Source organism: Carya illinoinensis, chromosome 4 (assembly GCF_018687715.1).
Source record: "Carya illinoinensis cultivar Pawnee chromosome 4, C.illinoinensisPawnee_v1, whole genome shotgun sequence".
In the NCBI taxonomy this organism is placed as follows: Eukaryota; Viridiplantae; Streptophyta; class Magnoliopsida; order Fagales; family Juglandaceae; genus Carya; species Carya illinoinensis.
Window position 1 is genome coordinate 7,120,278 of NC_056755.1, and position 19,435 is coordinate 7,139,712.

Genomic DNA, 19,435 nt, shown 5'->3' on the forward strand with positions numbered 1-19,435 from the left:
CAATAAAATTCATTATAATAATATTTATAAAGAGTAAAAATTTTTCATTCCAATTAATATAAGATACTAACTGCATATGCTTACCATATATCACTCAACATGGGATCAATATCACATTAACACCCGGCCCTAATTAATTAAAAAAATGCTAATTAACTAGCCCCTTCAAGTACAACGCTCAAAGTCATCATTAGTATATATATTTTTAAAATGTTAAAAAAAATTACTAACATTTAAAAAAAGGAAAATGCTTTGGCTACTACTGGTGGCTCTCGCTGTTGGCCCCCTTTTTTTCTTAACAATTAAGAAAAAATTGTTTAATATTATTATAAATTTTTTATATTTTTTAAAAATATTTGTGTTGCCCAGATGACTAACACAAGAGGGGGGTGAATTGAGTTATATTAAAAAAAATAACAATTATAAATCAAATATATAATATAAAATATAAACAAAATACGAAATAGTAATAAATATAAAGAGTAAGGGTAAGAGAAGCAAACTCAGTATGTTAACAAGGTTCAGCCCCACTGCCTACATCCTCGCCTCAAGCTACCCCTTGAGAATTCTCAAATTCACTATTCAACCTCCTTCAGGTGGAGATAGAAACCTATTACACTTTTAAACAATACCGCTACAAAAGATCCATGTAGAATACTCTCTACACTTACAATCACCTTACACATGGTGATTCAACTATTCCATGTGTAGAACACTTTCTACACGCACAAGGGTTATACACACCCTTTTACTGATACAAAAGCTGATAGTGGGTAGGTTATCAGAAAACACTCCTCAATGAATGGAATAAGAATAATACAACGCAAACTATATCTCTCAAAATGAACAAGAATTAAGGCTCAATTCTTAGAGAAGAGTGTTTGAAATCTTTGAATGAATGTTGTATGCTCTTAGTGTTGTAAATGTGAAACTCTTAAATGATCTATTTATAGGCATATAAGACTTTATATTCAAATTTAAAAAGATTCACATGTCAAAGACAATATCATTCACTTTTTCAAAAAAATCAAATAAAATGTTCTTCTTTTTCAATTGTCAAAGACAACATCATTCATTTTTCAAATATTTCAAACATAATCTTTTACTTTTGACATATGAAAAAATGAGCATACTTTACTTTTCAAAAAATTCAAACCTAATTTTTTACTTTTTGTATATGACAAAAGGAGCAAACTTTATTTTTCAAAATTTTCAAACAAAATCATCTACGTTTTGCATAAGTCAAAAAAAGCATCAATCACTTGTGAAAATATTCAAATAAAACATGCACATGTAAAAGATGACAGTCAATCCTCTTTAATATTTTCAAAATTCAACGCTTTAATCAAGGTATGCACATGTAAAAGATGACAATCAATCATCTTTCAAAATTTTCAAATTTAATTTTCAAAATATTCATGCACATGTAGAAAATGTATTTTAATACTTTATGATAAAATATTAATTTTGAGCCTTAATCCTAATTTTGAATTTTTAAAATATTTATAACATTACTCTATAACGTTAATGTGAACTTGTTCCATTCTTACTTATGTTTGTTTCTTTGATGTGCTTGATTCAATTATGTAAACAACTTAAATTTGAGATTTCTTTATTTTTTGAATTCATTTGTTATCATCAAAATCTATGTATAGATATATAATTATACAAAACTTAAAATTTTAAGTTCAACAATTTGAAAAGAAAAATTTAACCTAGCGGTGGCTCTAGTATCTTCCTCAAAAAAAAATTACTACTAACGAATTTTTATATTTTTTTAAAGAAATATTAAAAAAGAAAGAAAGAATAAACTAGTCGTCAACGCCTAAGTAAGAGTTAATAATTTTTTAATAGTCGTCCTGCTAGTAGGCGTAACAGGACCCAATAATTAAACGTGTAGACACGAAACTAGCTAGGAAAAAAATCTATTAAAAGGAGCGCCAATCACGCCCAAATTAGTTTGGACGTACGGCCAAGAGCCCCTGGCCCCTATAAATATTCTTCCTTATATTAATTGGAAAGAAGACGTTAAAGATTTGAATCACGTATGCATGACATATACACGTAACCTTCGGCAAACAAGGTGTTAAAAGACACATCATGATCCGTAAAAATTCAGGTACTTAAGGGATTTGGTGAAGGGGATTGATATTCCGCCCGGCCAGCTCCAGGCCAATACTGACCCATATGCATGGCCGGATTGATTTATGACGTTGCATGCACCCACAAGGCCGATCGAGGTGCAGTAGCACCTCTTGTCATGAGGTACGTACTGAGGCATTGCAGCCATCCTGCGAATTAGGGGTGGGTCGTAAATCGTAATATTGATCCAACCAAAAGCCTTCGCGCCCAGGGTACTGCATGGTGCTTGAAAGGCCGACGTTGCATATATGCAATTCGGTCACCCTGATTTGAAAACGTTTGGGATTAATTGACATTCGAAAACTAGTCAAAAACTTGCATGGGATCATTTTAATTAGTATATAATTTAATTAAAAAAAACATGAATTATTATTGGAAATCATTATAATTAATTACTAGCTAGGAATAATATAATTATTATAATGATTTAATTGTTTGATCAGCTTTTTTTTTCTAATATATATATAATATCTTGCCTTAATTTTTTTCCTAAAAATATATATATATTTTTCATTAATTTGATTAATGAAGCTGCCGGCCCGGCCTGTATAATAATTAAACTAGGAATAGTCTAGGTTTAGATTACTTCGTAATATTGATGATCATGAGTCGATCATAATTAGCCAGTTTCAATAAAAATCAATTATTTTCCCAATTATCCCTCATATATGTCGTGGATTGATCATGAAGCCGCGCGTGAATGGAGGAAGAAGACGTACGTGTTTCTCCTAACAGTACTGTAATAATATTGTAATTATATATGAGATCATCACCATCACCATCATCATCACGGACCGGAAATCATGAAGAAATTTGGACAAGATAAATCATTATATATATTGACAAACCTTTTTTTTTTTTTTTAATTTCTTCATTTCCAAACCATACAATAAATCACACAAAGGCCGTGAAATATTCAAACCACACAAATATCTTCTACGTATAATATTTGTAATTAAATGCCTAATCAACCTACGTATACAAAAGACAAGTATGACTGTATGAGCAGGCCGTACGTACGTACACACCGCCTTATTGATTTGAAGAGCACACCCAATATTTAAGATTCGTAACTAAATCATGCACACGCCAAAGTAGAATGATGCATGGTGCAAACTAGCTACTGATCATCCCTCGGCGTGACTTCATTATTCATGTCATGCACCTAAATACTCATGATCTGTAATATTGCGTGCATATACTATATATATATATATATATATATATATTGGGATAAATTTCTCTTCTAGAGTGGAGCTGGTGCAACTATTGGTGCAATTGTGAACTTGGCAGATGTCACGGGTCCTGGTGCAACATAACCAGAGCTGCGGATCTCGGACATCCCTCTCCTTGGATTATTTGTTTGTGCTTCACATAATTTGGGAAGAAACACACCTACGTACCAAATAAGAAAGAAACTCATGTTAATAATTAAATTGCTACACATTAAGCTGGTAGCAATATTACTTAGCTTCACTGGAAAAAAGATATTCCCTGAAAAAGAGAGACACTCAGAGTAGGTCTTATATAAGCATTTGTTACAGGTTAAGCTTGAGAAACCTTTGTCCTAGGCTAAGCTTATAGAGAGCAACTGGCTATAGTTAAAATATAATTAATTATGATTCTTAATTACCTTCACCGGCAGCGAGATTGAAGTATAGATCAACAACGTTAGGGCAGCTTTCGTAGCACTGTGGTGAGCAAAGCTTTTCAGTGAAGCGAGACTCTAGGAGAGAATCGGATGAGATTCCAAATGTTTTCCGGTCAAGCCCACAGGCTTTGATGCACTGTTCAGTCTCGATCAAGTCATTCAATTTGTCGGCGTCAATTTCCGATGCACGGCATGTGTATGCTTCCTCTCCGCTCCTTTTCACGTGCTTCTCAAGGACGCAACGTTTGCCGGAGGATGACACAGCGAACGCACATGTTTCCTGGTCAAGATGCTCACATGTTATTCCTCCTGCATGCAAATTACGTACCCATGATCAGCATACTTAACTTCTAATTAGAATGAAAGAAATCATAAATCCAATCTTAATTTATAGCGTTAAGAAAAAGATCACGAGTGCCCATATATGTATATATTATACCTAGCGTGCCTTGCACAAAGAAGACAATCACAAGAGCCAGGATCGCCATGGTACTCTTCAAGCTAATATTGGAGGCCATGGCACAGTTCTGTTGAAAAAGTAGCTAGATACCGACGGAGGCCTGAAATAAATATATAGCTCGATCGTTTGTGTAAATTAAGGTACTGGCCTACCGTAGAGAACTTGTGCTAATTCTCCAACGTACGAGCTAGGAATGCTGCGTTCTAAACTTCATGGATACTTAGGAGCATATTTATAGATAATCGCTTCAATGAATTTCACGACGGTACGTGATTTGGAAAAGGGAAAGGGGGGCTGCGAGGAACAGGCCAGGCCAGGTGGAGTTTTCAGCATAAAATAAATAAATTAGGTCGCAATATTGAACCTTACTTTAGCAATATTGAACCTTACTTTAGATGTTAGTGAAGTTCTTGTCGGTGGTGTGACCCTGAAGATGGCCGCTGATCCCGATCAAAGGTCTCTGCAATTATTAAATTTAAGACCCCACATGCAGAAGATGTCTGTTAACTGGTCAATGCATGCCTGCCGCTATCAGTGGCGGATCCTTGCGTGCTTGTTTTGCATGCATGCAGTAGCATCCATGCATGCCACGACACGTGCCATAATGTGCATGCATTTGAAGACATGCAAGATCAGCAAAAGAGCTAAGCTTTTCTAAATTTTCTTCTCTTCTGCATGCATCGCAAGATCATGAAAGTAGGTTCTCCGTCTCTCTCTCTCTCTCTCTCTCAATAGCTAATCCGTTCTCGTAGGTTGAATATTCACTATAAGAAAAATAGACAATTACGACTAATTTATAACAACAAAAAAAAAATTTGATTATTAATACTCTTTTCGTTGTTATAAATTAGTCATAATTGCCTATTTTTTTTTAATGATTGGAGTAGATCAAATTTTCTACGATTTATATGATGAGGTCGTGGGCAAGTACATGACCTCAATTTTTATCGTAACGGTATCTACGTAGTGTTATAATTCAAATTGTTGAAAAATGTTTGAATAAAAAATTTATAGAATATTATTTCAATCCATTGATTTGACTAATTAAAAACTTTCAATTCCTGCAAGTAGGGATGTGTACCTAATTTCTTTAAATAAATAGAGCCTTTAAGCTCCTAATTAATTAATTATAACAGCTGAATTACTTGCGCCCGTGGGTCAGAGAGAGCCGTGTAGGACACAAATTATTGCAAAAGGAAATTTCAAATGGTAGAGACTTGGACTTATCGAATTGAGTTATATAAATTTGTAAATTTATTTTTATGTAATTTTTTCATAGTTAAAATAGTTTTTTTCTACGTTATTCATAAGCTAGCTAGTGGGTCAAGTAACACATTAATCGAAACACATGTAATTTAAATTATAGGATTTAAAGTAGAGAGATTGATCATAAAGTGTACATGTAAGATTTATTGAGTACCATCTAATCATGTTTGATAAACTCACTCTTATAAATAATATAAAATTAACTTTATGTGTAGCTCTTTACAAGTCTTAATTAGTTTCAAGCAAGAAATGAATGCAAGAAAGGAGTGCATGTCTTTTCTTGTCTCTCAATGACATATGTAAGACTGGCCAACTTTAGAAAATTTGATGATAATTTTAGAAAACTTAATGCATATATCTGTTTCCTTCAATAAAGAATTAAAAAAATAATAATAAAGGGACTTTAAAATCACCACTTATTCTAAAATTAAAAGATTATAAAATCGAGATTTGAAATCAAAACATCTACTTTAATACCATGTGAATAATTATCAGATCTATTCCTAAAAGTTTAAGGGTTGATTTGGATTTAGAGATGATATCAGATGATTTTATATGAGAATAGATGAAATGTTTTCTGAATTCAAATGGGGTAAGTCAATTAACAAAGATAAAATTAATTGAGTTATGCTACATATAGTTACTTTTATGTATTCTTTGTACATTTCATTGATGTGATTAATCAAAATAATTATTTTATATTAAAAAAATTAACGTAACTAATAATATTAAAATGACTGTACATATAATTTTTAAATTTTGAATTTAATTATTTGTATATTGGTGGCATGTAGTAGTAATTAATAAGTAAATTATAGAGTTCGATGTACTCGCCGATTTTTCTTTCCGTTATTTGCGGGGGCAAAGCATATAAATGATATTTAATTTGTTGGGGGGCATGAATAACGGCACGGAATTAGTCCTAAATAGACTACACTTTTTATAGGATTTCAAACTTCGGCAGTTCCCACTATTATGGGATGAAATTCCGTCGGCCATTATGCTCATCTTTCTAATTCATTTCAACCTCTTTCAACTAATTTTAAGGCCCCGACTTCCGGAAACTGTACTTTTCAACTAATAAATTATACAAACACGTCATTGCTATGAGTGGTTTCACCATTAATATAGATTCCTAATTTGTTTAATTTTTTAAAAGAATTGAACGCACTTACACAATTACGGTTGTAAATACATTTATTAAATTATTAAGTGGTTGAATCAAATTGCTGGTTGAGAAACGCTAAGTAACTTTAGTTCACATATACATTTCATAAAGGTTGATGCCATGTGCACCGTGAAGTGCACTTCTTTGTGTTTTCCTATAAAATAGGGTACACGACTTCATTTTCCCGACATTTTCCTTTCATAAAATTAAAATATTAATGTGACTTGATAAAATACATTTAATTATAATTGTTCTCTTCTGTAAAATAGACGTAATGTGTTATATTTAATTAATACATTAATTTGTGAGTTTTAATTTTATGAAATTTCTTTATAAAACATTTATTTTTATGTTCATGCCCATGATATATATCAGCATTTTTTCAATTATATTTTTTTAATTCATTAATTTAAAGAAATATCTTGATAAAAGCAAGAAAAGTTTTTGTTTTAATAAAGTGCGAATATAGATGCTAATTTTCACTTATTTATATATATATATTGATAACCATAACTTCATGCATTCATAGAAAAAAGAATATATCCTTACAAATAGAGAGTTTATCAAGCCAAATAGCTTGACATAAAAATGAATGACAAGAATCCCACCACATCACAATATCGTCGACCTCACATGCATTTCTAGCCAATTGATAAAGCAACCATATTTCTGAGCCGATTAACAGGCATAATTCTTGCTTCTTGAAAACCTCCCAACAGCCGTTGAATATCTTGTAGAAGAAAGTCAAAATCTGTTAGAAACTCTGCATGATCATTCAATGCCTTTACAAGTATCAAACAATTAGTTTCTACAAAATTTTTGGAACACCCCATTGAGCACATAGCTATAAACCTCTTAACAATGCAGTACCCTTAATAAATTCAGCAGCATAGACTTCCTTCTCAACCTTACTACAAGCTACAACAACATTACCATTATGATATCTTAAAATCACCCTACCCCAGCAGAATTATATTCACAAAATGTAACTCCATCAACATTCAATTTCAAGTATCCTAGAGGAGGAGGATTCCAACTCACCACTTTATTAATCTGCTTATTAGGCCTATCAAAAATTTGCACCTGTTTATATTTCAGCTGTATAGAAAGAGCATTATTTACTACATCATTAGTTTGCAAAGAAACATACTCATAAATAAAAGTATTCCTTCTATACCAAAGCCCCCATGCAATTACAATAAATATGGACACCAGATCATCAAAACCTCTATCTCTAGCCAAGTTAGCCAAATCCCAAAAAGACAAAAAAGATCATTCATTTCCAAGTTAGAACAAAAATCCACCCAAACATTTCTCACACCTGAACAGTAGAACAAAGCATGAGCAGCATCACTACAACAAAAAGTGGCTTTTCCAGCCAAAATTTTTTCCAATGACAAAAATTATGCTGGAAATAGTAGTGTTTTTCCTCTACTGACATCCCATTTCTGGCATGTTAACAATGTATCAGAATAACTTTCTAATTCCGGCATTTTTTAAATTGTCTCAATAAATAATATTAGAAATATGTTATTACGGCGAGAAATTTGTTTTCTGCGGCGAAAAAATTCTGCCACAAAATCATTTCATGCCTTTTTGTCTACTCTCTCTCCTCTGCCTCTTTATCTCCCGCGGAAAGCATTTCACTCCCGCGAAAGCCAAAGTCCAGCAAACTTGAATATGCCCTAGCCTATCGTCCGGCCACCACCAACTTCACCGCTGGCTACTCACGGCAACCATCTATTTTCTCCATAAATCCTTCCATCTGACAACTCCTCCCGGATCGATTTCTATCGACATCCAGTTGCCCTACTCAAGCCCCCTTATTTGATGGTTTAATCGAACCACCTGAGGCCAAACTAGATGTTCCCGGCCTCTCATCCAGTTGCTGAGTCTCACTAGTGAGGCTGTAGTGGAGGTGATGACTTGCAAAATTTCATATTGCAGAATTCACAAGTTCGCCCGAGCGAAGGCTTTTGGCCGCTCGAGCGAATTCAGGCAGATTCAAACGCTCGACTGCCGCTCGACAGGGAGCTCGAGCGAGTTGCTGGAAACCAAAGATCGCTTGAGCGGAGACATTGGCCGCTCGAGCGAAATCAGGCAGAGTCGAACGCTCGACGCGCGCTCGACACCCCGCTAGAGCGAACATCGTATTTTGACAGATTTTAGGTTTTCCGCCGTGAGACCATATAAAAGCAATTTTTCACTCTAGGGCCGCGAGTTTTGACTGGAGAACACTTCTTGGGAGAGAAAAACATAGCTAGAGGGATTCAAATCATCTATTTTTGGAGAGGAAATTCTAATTATTGCACGTACGTTGGAATCATACACGAGCACGGACGAGAGAAAAGCGTTGAATCATTCCCTTGAGCTTTTGACGACGAGTTGAGGCTGCAAGGAGGATTTTTCAGTGTTTCTTTTCTTCCCATCTTCTCAGAACAATTATGGTGAATTCGTTTATGTTGAATTCCATTTCTAGCATGAGCTAATTTTCTTCATTTCTAGGAAAACGATGTAATCTATTTCCGAACTATGTTTGATTGTCTATGCTAATTTAATGCAATTCTCTCTTTGTTTATCTGATTTATTCTGAATTTATTGCTTCTAATTAACTGGCCATTGATTAGATGATAAGTAATCTTGTGATTTGCTATCGAAAGAGGGAATCATAGGGTAGATATTGGATATTTCAGCATAGGTAAGTATAGAGATCGAAAGACTTATATGAACCTATGTAGTCATTAAATTGTTGATCTTATTGCGTTCTTGATTATTGAATTTGCATATTCTTGTGTGAATTGATAACCAAGAGTCAATTCCAATTGACTATCGAAAGAGGCTTTTGGATGAATTAGAGATTTGCTAATAGACAAAAGAGGTTTAAGTTAAATTAGCTGGATGAGAAAAGCATAGTGAAGAATTAGGTGAAATCGATTTCCTAGAAGTTTTCTTCCCCATTGAATTTGATCTTTGAACGTCAATTTTATTGTCTTTGCTTATTTCTCTTTGAGTTGATCTAGTTTTATTTGCAACTACAAAAATCTTAGCGATTCCTCTAGATAAAATTGAGATTAATATAATTTTGGTATTTGGCAAGAGTAAGGTATCAATCCTTGAGGACGATACTCTTCTTATTACTTTACTATCAAACTACGATACTGTGCACTTGCAGTTTTGCACCGGTCAGACATTAAGCAAAACATATGCCCGAAAATCATTCAATAGACTGTCCATGACTCGGCTTCTAGGGCAAATCTAGGTAACAATTTCTTGTTATGTGAGTTCGTGTCCCCTGTTCGTCTTCCAATTTTGTGTTAAATTTGCCTAGATTTGCCAATGGTTTTGCTACTTTTCTGTAAAATAAGTTTTCCTGGAATCCATTCTTGATGCCAAATTTTCATTTACTATCCCCAAATGAAAAACAGAGTCTGAACCATCATTGGAAAAAATTTCCTACCATTTCCGATCACTTTGTAATTGACAATATATAAATTATGAGAAAATTTGATTTTTTTCATGCTCCATTCACATCATCATTGTAACCTTTGAGTGCAATGTTTTCATTTGTGGTTTGATATATGCTTTCATTCATGTGTACAACTACACCCACATCTTGCTAGGTTGTATTTAATTGACTTTGTTTTGCCTCTGGTACCCGATAGTTATAGGTTGCTATGTGATTAGTACCCTTCAACGCATTTGTAAAGAGTACCTCTGATCTATTAATCTGCTTGCAAGTATTCCTCATTCGTGGTATGATTCCAACAATTGAAATTGAGTTTCTCATATATAACTGTTTTAAATATTTAGTGGAGTGTTTTTTTAGAGATTTAACCTGGACTGATATGTGTATATAGAATACATTTATCTCATGTCATCATTCCAACGAGCAGGCCACAACACCTCTGTTGGTTAAAAAGCTCCAAGGTCACTCACTACAAGAAAAAGCATTTTTTCTGATGATTTTATTTTCCGTGACTAACGCTTGTGGGAAATACTAGATAATGGGACAAATCCCTTCCGTTGCAATAAGTTTTGACGTTTATCACCAAAAAACGTGCGACGGATGAAAAGTCATGGCCTTTAACCTATTAAAGCGAGGAGATAGTGTTCGTGTTAATAAGTTTGCCGTTGTTACCTCTACTCTATTTTAATTTTTGCCGATAACAATATAAACTAAACACACCAGAATACATTGCCTTCAACCTGCGCCCGAGAGAACCCTAACGCCCAAATCGTGCCCTTCAACACCGGATAATCTGAGGGATAATCTGGCTGAAATTTCTCTTTTCACGGCCCCGGAGAGAATCACTACCGCCAGTTGAGGACACAAACGGGCAAGAGAATCACACCTGCTTTGTTTTTGCTGCAATTTCTGGAATAAATCTCCATCTCTCTCTTAAATCTGCGCCCAAGAGATCCCTAGCCCAAATTGACCCGTTCAACACCGCATAATCTCACCAAATATGCCAGTGGTGGTTTCTCGTTTCGCCACCCCGTGGAACCTCACTGTAGAATGGTTGCCGCAACTCACGGTTTGGCTATTGATTGCTGAATAGCTACGGAAAAAGGTTAATCTCTCTCTTAAGAACATTTGCCTATTGTTAATTTCTCTTCTCAAATTTCCCTCTCTCTCTCTCCCCTGGTAATTCTATCGCCTATAGGAAGAGATTTCTATGCTTGTGTATCTCTGGTTCTTGAGGCCTAGTACGATTTTTGTGCACTTTTCGTATTGTGAAAATCCCACTTGCAGCTTCTTTAATTGAATTGGATTGGTGGTTTTGTGGCATCACGCAGGACAGATAGTTTTTATGTGATCGATTGTTTATCCCTTTAGGCTATTTGGTATGTGAATCAGGCTTATGAATGTTTTACACTTGGAATTACATGATTATATATCTTAGGACAGGGAGATCTGCCCTGTTAGTGCTAGAAATCATCAGATTTCTTGAGTTTTTGTGCTCATAGCCGTTCATGGGTGATAGATGATAGCCACACTCCCATATAAAAACCACCAATCTAGATGATAGCAACCCCAAATTATCAAGTATTTTATTGATAGGATATGGCAAATGACTGAGCATGTTTGGATGTTTCCAAATAAATAGGTTAAATGCCACAATTATTTGCCACAAACCAGGATGTTGACCTTGTAGTACTTATTAACCTTGATGCATGGAAAGAGCAGTACTGAAGTTGCTTTTTCAATTGGTACCCAATCCAATGTCAAAATGACTGGTGTCAAGGTTAATAAATTATCAACGAAATTTAGTTTTGTGATACAGACCTCTCTCTGCTTTAACAGTCTTGTCTTAATCATATAATGGACTGATTCTGGACATTAGATTAAATTAATAATGTATCCCCCATATATTAATCCATCGGCGTGTGTTTATTACATATTCAGGTATGTGGTTTGGAAATGAGGGGGATGATGCCTTCCATTGGTAGAATGTAATAACCACCTCTCTATTTTGCCTATATAAAAAAATCTGGTTATCTTTTTAAATAATCAGATTTCTGATACTTTTATTAATCAGAACACCAGTTATGTGTAAGTTTCCCAAGAATGGCTCTCAGAATTTTCAGTCTCTATATACTCACATGATATCATACTAATTATGGGGTTTATTCAAAGCCATCTTCAGAATTTTGTTGATAGATACATGTTTTCAATTAAAATGTTAATACCTCCCTATTCATCACTCCACATTGGATTAGACAAAACAATAATGTTGTGTAATGTTATTATTTTCCCTTAATATAGTTTTTTATTAATTTTTTCCATTTGAACAATTACACTAACCATTTTTAATTCGAATGATGTATTTGATACTATTATGACATGTTGGTACAATAAACTGATCATTGTATATGAAATCTATTTATATCAAATACCTGCTCTCCCTTACAACAACAATTGATTACCACTATACTCTAATTGGGATTATTCATACATAAGTTTAACAATACAAGTCATACCTTACAGAAATTCTGATTTTCTGCATGCAAGTCTGTCATAACAACAATAAATACATCTATGTATACAAAAAAGCCAGTAAAAACATTTTTCGCAAACCCAATAGCTTAGAGGGCCAATTCTTGGAACTGAGTGGAAGCAATAAGCCGTTCACCATCTTTTTATACCAGAAATTAATGTGTATTTCAGTTCATATGGTTCCTCAAACTCTCGCAATTAAATGTTTTTGTATGGTAGACATTCTGTGTGCTACCTTCAAATGTAAATTGGAAAAAAACATTTGGACGGCCCAAAAGTAAGCACGTTAGCTACCTTAACACCATAGAACTTCCTAGCTAATGTGATCACACAATTTTAAAAAACTGTCCAACTTAGACCGTGAATAAATGACCATAGAAGCAAACCTATATTCATTAGCCTGAGTTTACCTGAACCAATTCTCTTAGGTAAATTCAATTGGACCTCATCAACTAAACTATATGAGGCTTTCATGTGATCTGAATAGTCAGCATCTAACTTCTGCCACTCTTTCTGAGATGAAAGAGTTTTCCCTCCCCCAAACCATTATAATCATTCCTACTTTCTCTAGTCTACCAAAAATTCTTTCATATCCTTCTGAACTTGTACAATTTCTTGTGTCGTTACCAGATGGATAGGGCTTGGATGCATATTGAAGATAGGATGCGTTCCAACGAATATGCTGAGGGCGTAAAAAAATTCATAGATATGGCGAAGGCCCATGCACTGGGGAGAGACTGCATTAGGTGTCCATGTAGGCGATGCCGAAATCGATCTTTCCATCCTATCTCTATGGTTGAGGATCATTTGTTCATTGTTGGGATAGATACATCTTATACGGAATGGATATTCCATGGCGAGGAGGAAACTTTGCAATACACCACATCGTCGGATGAAGAGGGTATTGATGACTATTCCTACAATGACTACATTGATGATGTCGACGAGATGTTAGATTACATCCGTGTTGGATCCTTCATGGACAATTCCTCTAGTCCAGAAGGTGAAGCAGACCGAGTTCCCCAAGGACACACCGCTCATACTCCAATACCCCCTAACTTCGATGAGTTGCTAGATGATGCCAAAATGCCACTCTATCCAAATTGTTCTAAGTTCTCAAAGCTATCATTCATAGTCAAGTTGCTTCATATAAAGACCATTGGTGGTTGGACTGTGAAGTCGTTTGACATGGTTATCAAGCTGCATTTCCTCAAGCACATTTCCCTGCCTCATATAACGAGGCTCGCCAATTACAACGTGGTTTGGGCTTTAGTTACAAAAAGATACATGTATGTCCAAATGATTGTGCCTTATTTTGGAAAGAGAATGCTGACAAGGATGAGTGCCCTAAATGTAATGCATCTAGGTGGGCCTCAAGCACATCTACCCAACATAGGTTACCCAAAAAAGTCCTCCGATATTTCCCTTTGAAGCCGCGGTTGCAACGATTGTTTGTGTCAAAGAAGACTGCCCAAGTCATGAGGTGGCATAAAACAGAGCGTGTTGATGATACCACCCACATGAGACATCCGACAGATTCACAAGTCTGGAAAGACTTTGATAGGAAGCATGCCTCATTTGCTGAAGATCCTCGTAATGTCAGACTTGGTTTAGCGAGTGATGGGTTCAACCCATTCAATAACATGAGCAAGCCGTATAGTATTTGGCCGGTGCTACTTGTGCCTTACAACTTGCCTCCTTGGTTATGCATGAAGGATCCGTACTTGATGATGTCTTTGTTAATCCCTGGACCAAAGGCACTGGGAAATGATATTGACGTGTTCATGCGTCCACTAATAGATGAGTTGATAGAATTATGGGAAGAGAGAGTTCGTACATATGATGCATACAAACGAGAATTCTTTGTAATGAGGGCGACATTGCTCTGGACTATTAATGACTTCCCTGCATATGCTAATCTCTCCGGCTGGAGCACAAAGGGTAAGATGGCCTGCCCTACTTGTAATGCTGAAACAGATTCATTGTGGTTGGTTCATGGTCGAAAACACTGTTATATGGGCCATCGTCGTTGGTTGGAGGTAGATCATAGTTGGAGACAGAAAAAAAATGCTTTTAATGGTAAGGAGGAAAACCGTCTCCAACCTAAATTGATCACAGGACATGCTTTATTGGAACAATTAAATGAGGTCTCAGATGTGCAGTTTGGTAAATCTACTTCAAAGAAGAGGAAATGTTTGCCCAATGAACTTAATTGGACAAAAAGAAGCATCTTCTTTGAGCTTCCATACTGGTTAGACTTGGGATTAAGACATAACTTGGACGTCATGCACATTGAGAAAAACATTTGTGATAATGTGTTGGGAACTTTGATAAATATTGATGGCAAAAGTAAGGACACTGCCAATGCGCGTAGGGATTTGGAACATCTTGGACTAAGGAAAGAGTTACATCTACAACATGATGGTGAACGTACTTCTATGCAGTGTGCATGTTACGTGTTAAATGCAACTGAGCGAATGAGTCTTTGTGCTCGGTTGGCAGACGTCAAATTCCCTGATGGTTTTGCCTCAAATATTGCCCGGTGTGTCAACATTAGTGACGGGAAAATATTGGGAATGAAGAGCCATGATTGTCATATATTCATGCAATACTTGTTGCCGGTTGTAATTGGTGGGTTCCTACTTGCTAATGTGCGTCGAGCCCTAATAGAGTTGTGCTTGTTTTTCAAAGAATTATGTTCTCGAACACTAGATAAAACAGTGTTGGAACGGCTTCAAACAAATATCCCCATCATTCTCTGCAAACTGGAAATGATATTGCCACCTGCGTTTTTCGATATCATGGTGCATCTTGCTATTCATCTACCAGACGAAGCGTTGCTAGCAAGACCTGTTCAGTATAGGTGGATGTACCCCTTTGAGAGGTATATGGGTAAGTTCAAGAGGTACGTTCGCAATAGAGCTCGTCCAGAAGGATCCATTGCTGAAGCATATGTTCACGTAGAGTGCTTGACATTTTGCTCTATGTATCTTAATGATATTGAGACTAGACATAACCGAGAGGAAAGGAACATTGATGTTGGTTTATGCTCCCAACAGCCAAGTTTATCTGTTTTCTCCCAAAAGGTTCACCCATTAGGTGGGGCAAAAATAATGGTATTGCCTGATACCATGTTGTCCAAGGCTGAGTGGTACGTGCTTAATAATTGCCCGGAGATTGAGCACTATATAGAGTAAGTGCACCCTCGTGATGTTATTAACTTGGAATTGTCTTTTATCGTAAGTTTATAACTTAATGTCGATTCTGGTTTTTGTAGTGACCATTATAACAAGATGAAGGAAGAGGGCTTGAGTAACTTCGAGCATAGGCACCAAAGTCAATTCCCATCATGGTTCAGAGCACGCGTAAGATTTCCCTTATTTAAATATAAACAATACCCTTTAATGGAAAAGGAGCTTGAACATGATTCTGAAGTCATTTGTCTAATTTCAATGTAGATTGCGGAGTTGCATGCAATGACTCCTCCTGAGGTGACAGATGACATATATGCATTAGCATGTGGACCAGATCCACTGGTCGCATCATACCATGGCTGTATCATGAATGGAATTCGGTTTCACTCGAAGAAGCTCGAAACACGTCGACTCACCCAAAACAGTGGGGTTGTTGTTTATGGCAACCATCAAGGTAACCCTGTTGACTACTACGGCCAGTTGACGGAGGTCATAGAATTACGCTACATGGGTTGGCGTAAGTGCTTCTTGTTCAAATGTGATTGGTGGGACATTGGCGACAAGAGAAGAGGGATACAAGTTGGGGATCATTTCACAAGTGTCAATACTTCGAGGCAATGGTATAAAGATGAGCCTTTCGCCCTAGCCTCCCAAGCATTGCAAGTGTTTTACATTAAGGACCCAACTTTGGGGGGAAGTTGGCATGCAGTACACAAGATATCAACTAGGAATGTTTACAATATTGGGCATAAATCATCAGAATTCCATGATGATGATGATGATGATTCCTCCACTGTTGACGTAGAAGACGATAGTGACACTGATGTTAGGAACTATGGTCCTGTTGATGAAAATGATGGATTTCTCAATCCATTGACCCGGGTCGGGGAAGAGCAATTACCAGTTGATCCATCAACCATATCTAGATCACAATTATCCCCAGTAGGTGATGATGAGGACACTGATAATGATGACGTGCAAAACAGAGATTTTTTGGATGGAGAACATAGATGACGGGGATAATGATGGTACTAAATATGACACTTGATTTCCAGTTATAAACAACATGCACTTGTGGAAAGAATTATATTCTATATAATTCTTGTGAATGTGGTTGGTCACTTAACATCTGATTGCTTTCATTAAGTTAAAGAGTTCAGAGAGTTTAACTCGACCAAACATGTATTTCAGTTGATTAAAGCAGTACCTTATCACATATTCAACTTTCTTATTATGTTAAATATTAAGTATTTCCATAAAAACCAAACATGTATATATTAACTTAGTGAAAGTATTTGTGGCCTGACTTGGTGTAAATGATTATCCTTGCAGACAATGCGTGAGGTTACCTACTTGTGCCCTTCCATCTCCACACTTCAACAATGCATGTGTCAAGGGAGTAGACAAATGATAATGTGGTTCAGCATGTGAGGTCATTTTGTTATTCAGTTAGTTTACAATATGCATTTAAGGCTGACTTTTGTGATATATTAAATGCTCATGTTACACTAATTTGCATATTATGTGCTGATGCATTTGGTTGGTTTTGTAATGATCTGCCTGTTTATGACGTACCTGATATTGAACTATAAGGAATCTGTAGTCTAATTATGGTACTTATGTAACAGTATATTTCATGTACAGAAAACTGTTTAGTTTTCTGCCCAGGATATTTAGTTGATATAAGGTTGTCGTCAAGTAGTGTGTAGTGGCAGTGTGCATGAGTATATTTTGGAAGATGTTATATCACCTAAAATGTCCCTATTAAAAGAAGGGATTTTACCTACTGGTATGGGTGTTACAGGTAAATTAACATACATGTATTTCAATTCTCCTTAATATAGCCCAACTTTGTCCCAGTAGTTAGCAATATTGGCAGAGGATATGTTGGGGTAGCTAAATGATATGAATCATACTCCCAAGCATTGAGTTAATGAATGTGATACAACGCAGAAGGGATTAGTTACATTAATCCCTAGCTGATGTAACTAGGCAAACACTTTAATTTACACCTTGGAATATGATTACCACGGTGTCATGAATGGCTTATGGGGGAGCAGCCATATACAAATATGATAGAAAGCATATCAACACCCAACTAACAAGAAAGAGACTCCTATTAATCATCATCCTATATAGTTCACCATACACCAACCACTTAATCAAACATATATAAAGGACCAGCAAATATCTTAACGGCATATTTGTTGTAAGTATGACATATTCAAACACTGCTTTGCAGAATGGAATATAATCCAAATGATGATTATAACTAAAAGTGCATGAAGCAAGGTATATATGGCACATTATATACCACCAACGCCAAAGCAGAGCATCAAACTTATTCAAGAATGGTTCAGCATAATTGTAAATGACGTACTGATTTATGGAATAAGGCTGAATTGGAACTGTGCAACAATTAATTTGGCAGAGAGATATAATTTTGTTGAGAGGCTAGTATGAATATTCTAAACTGAACATTAGTAAAAGTGCATGAAAGGGAGGTTACTAAGTATGCATAAAACAATACAGGTACGATGAAGAGATCACATTGGTTTGGCTTGTGATGCAAATAAGATATGATCAACTTACATCCTTAAAAACAATATTGCAGTGGTAGTAAACTTTGTACAGAATGTTGGGCAAGAAAAGTACTTGTTTTTAAGGACATAACTTTCCCAGTAAATGTTGGAGGTAATGATCCAATAATAATTGCCATTTCAACATAAATGATAATGAGGAAGAGGAGTTTTTAATAGGCGAACTTTTAGCTAGATTTGTTCAGTATATTCCGGCAGATTATATAACAGCGTTATTAACTTAGGAATGGCCAACAAAACTTATATTGATAAGTTTTTAAAGAATTAAGAAGGGAATATATTTATGCCCAATGCATATGTTTCCACTATATACAAGAGAATGGCCAACGTAATCAATCCTTTAACATTGTATACAGAGAGATCATGAACGTAATCAAACCATATGCAAATAACAGGGCAAGACTATATAATCAATGGGGCATGTGTAAACAAGAACACAGGTAAGAGTTTAGAATGTTATTCGTGTTCAGGCCTGTATTTACACGTGGGAAAATGGAAACTATTGTTACCATTATGCATATAGTGTCCAAAACAATAGGCCCAATTCATGTTAATTGGGTTCTACTATGGTACAAATGTGAAATGGACCATGCAAGAGTACATTCCCATAATGTCTGTACACGTGGGCCACAATTGGCATGCAAAAAAATTTAACATTTGAATGACAAATGTTGAGGGCTGGGATGCATGTGGCATGCATTACCTACACGTATGTGGCCCATGTGTCCCCTACATACTAGCTAGGTTACAAATAAGATATTAATTACTCAGGTAAACTTTCTCCATTACACGTATGGGTTTCTTTGTTAACAGAAACATGTACAAATAGCCTAAGAGAAAATCTTGAAGCACATTAACATAAATTAGAAATAAATAAAACTATTACATAGTCTCAAACCAATTGATGAGTTGCTAGAGGCGGGAATTCAGCTTCCAAAAAAATTAACAAAACCCGC

General features: G+C 35.7%; 2 protein-coding genes across 2 annotated transcripts; one reads left to right on the top strand and one right to left on the bottom strand.

Annotated features, from left to right (window-relative positions):
• Positions 1-2,954: 2,954 nt before the first annotated feature.
• Positions 2,955-4,564, bottom strand: LOC122306799. The gene is made up of 3 exons (XM_043119316.1): positions 4,233-4,564; positions 3,776-4,102; positions 2,955-3,537 (listed from the first exon to the last, which is right to left on the bottom strand). The coding sequence occupies exons 1-3, from the start codon at positions 4,309-4,311 to the stop codon at positions 3,389-3,391; spliced, it is 555 nt and encodes a 184-aa protein (XP_042975250.1). The 5' UTR covers positions 4,312-4,564; the 3' UTR covers positions 2,955-3,388.
• An 8,751-nt stretch (positions 4,565-13,315) lies between these two features.
• Positions 13,316-16,893, top strand: LOC122306194. The gene is made up of 4 exons (XM_043118633.1): positions 13,316-13,974; positions 14,052-15,878; positions 15,963-16,050; positions 16,144-16,893. The coding sequence occupies exons 1-4, from the start codon at positions 13,316-13,318 to the stop codon at positions 16,891-16,893; spliced, it is 3,324 nt and encodes a 1,107-aa protein (XP_042974567.1).
• The last annotated feature ends 2,542 nt before the right edge of the window (positions 16,894-19,435 follow it).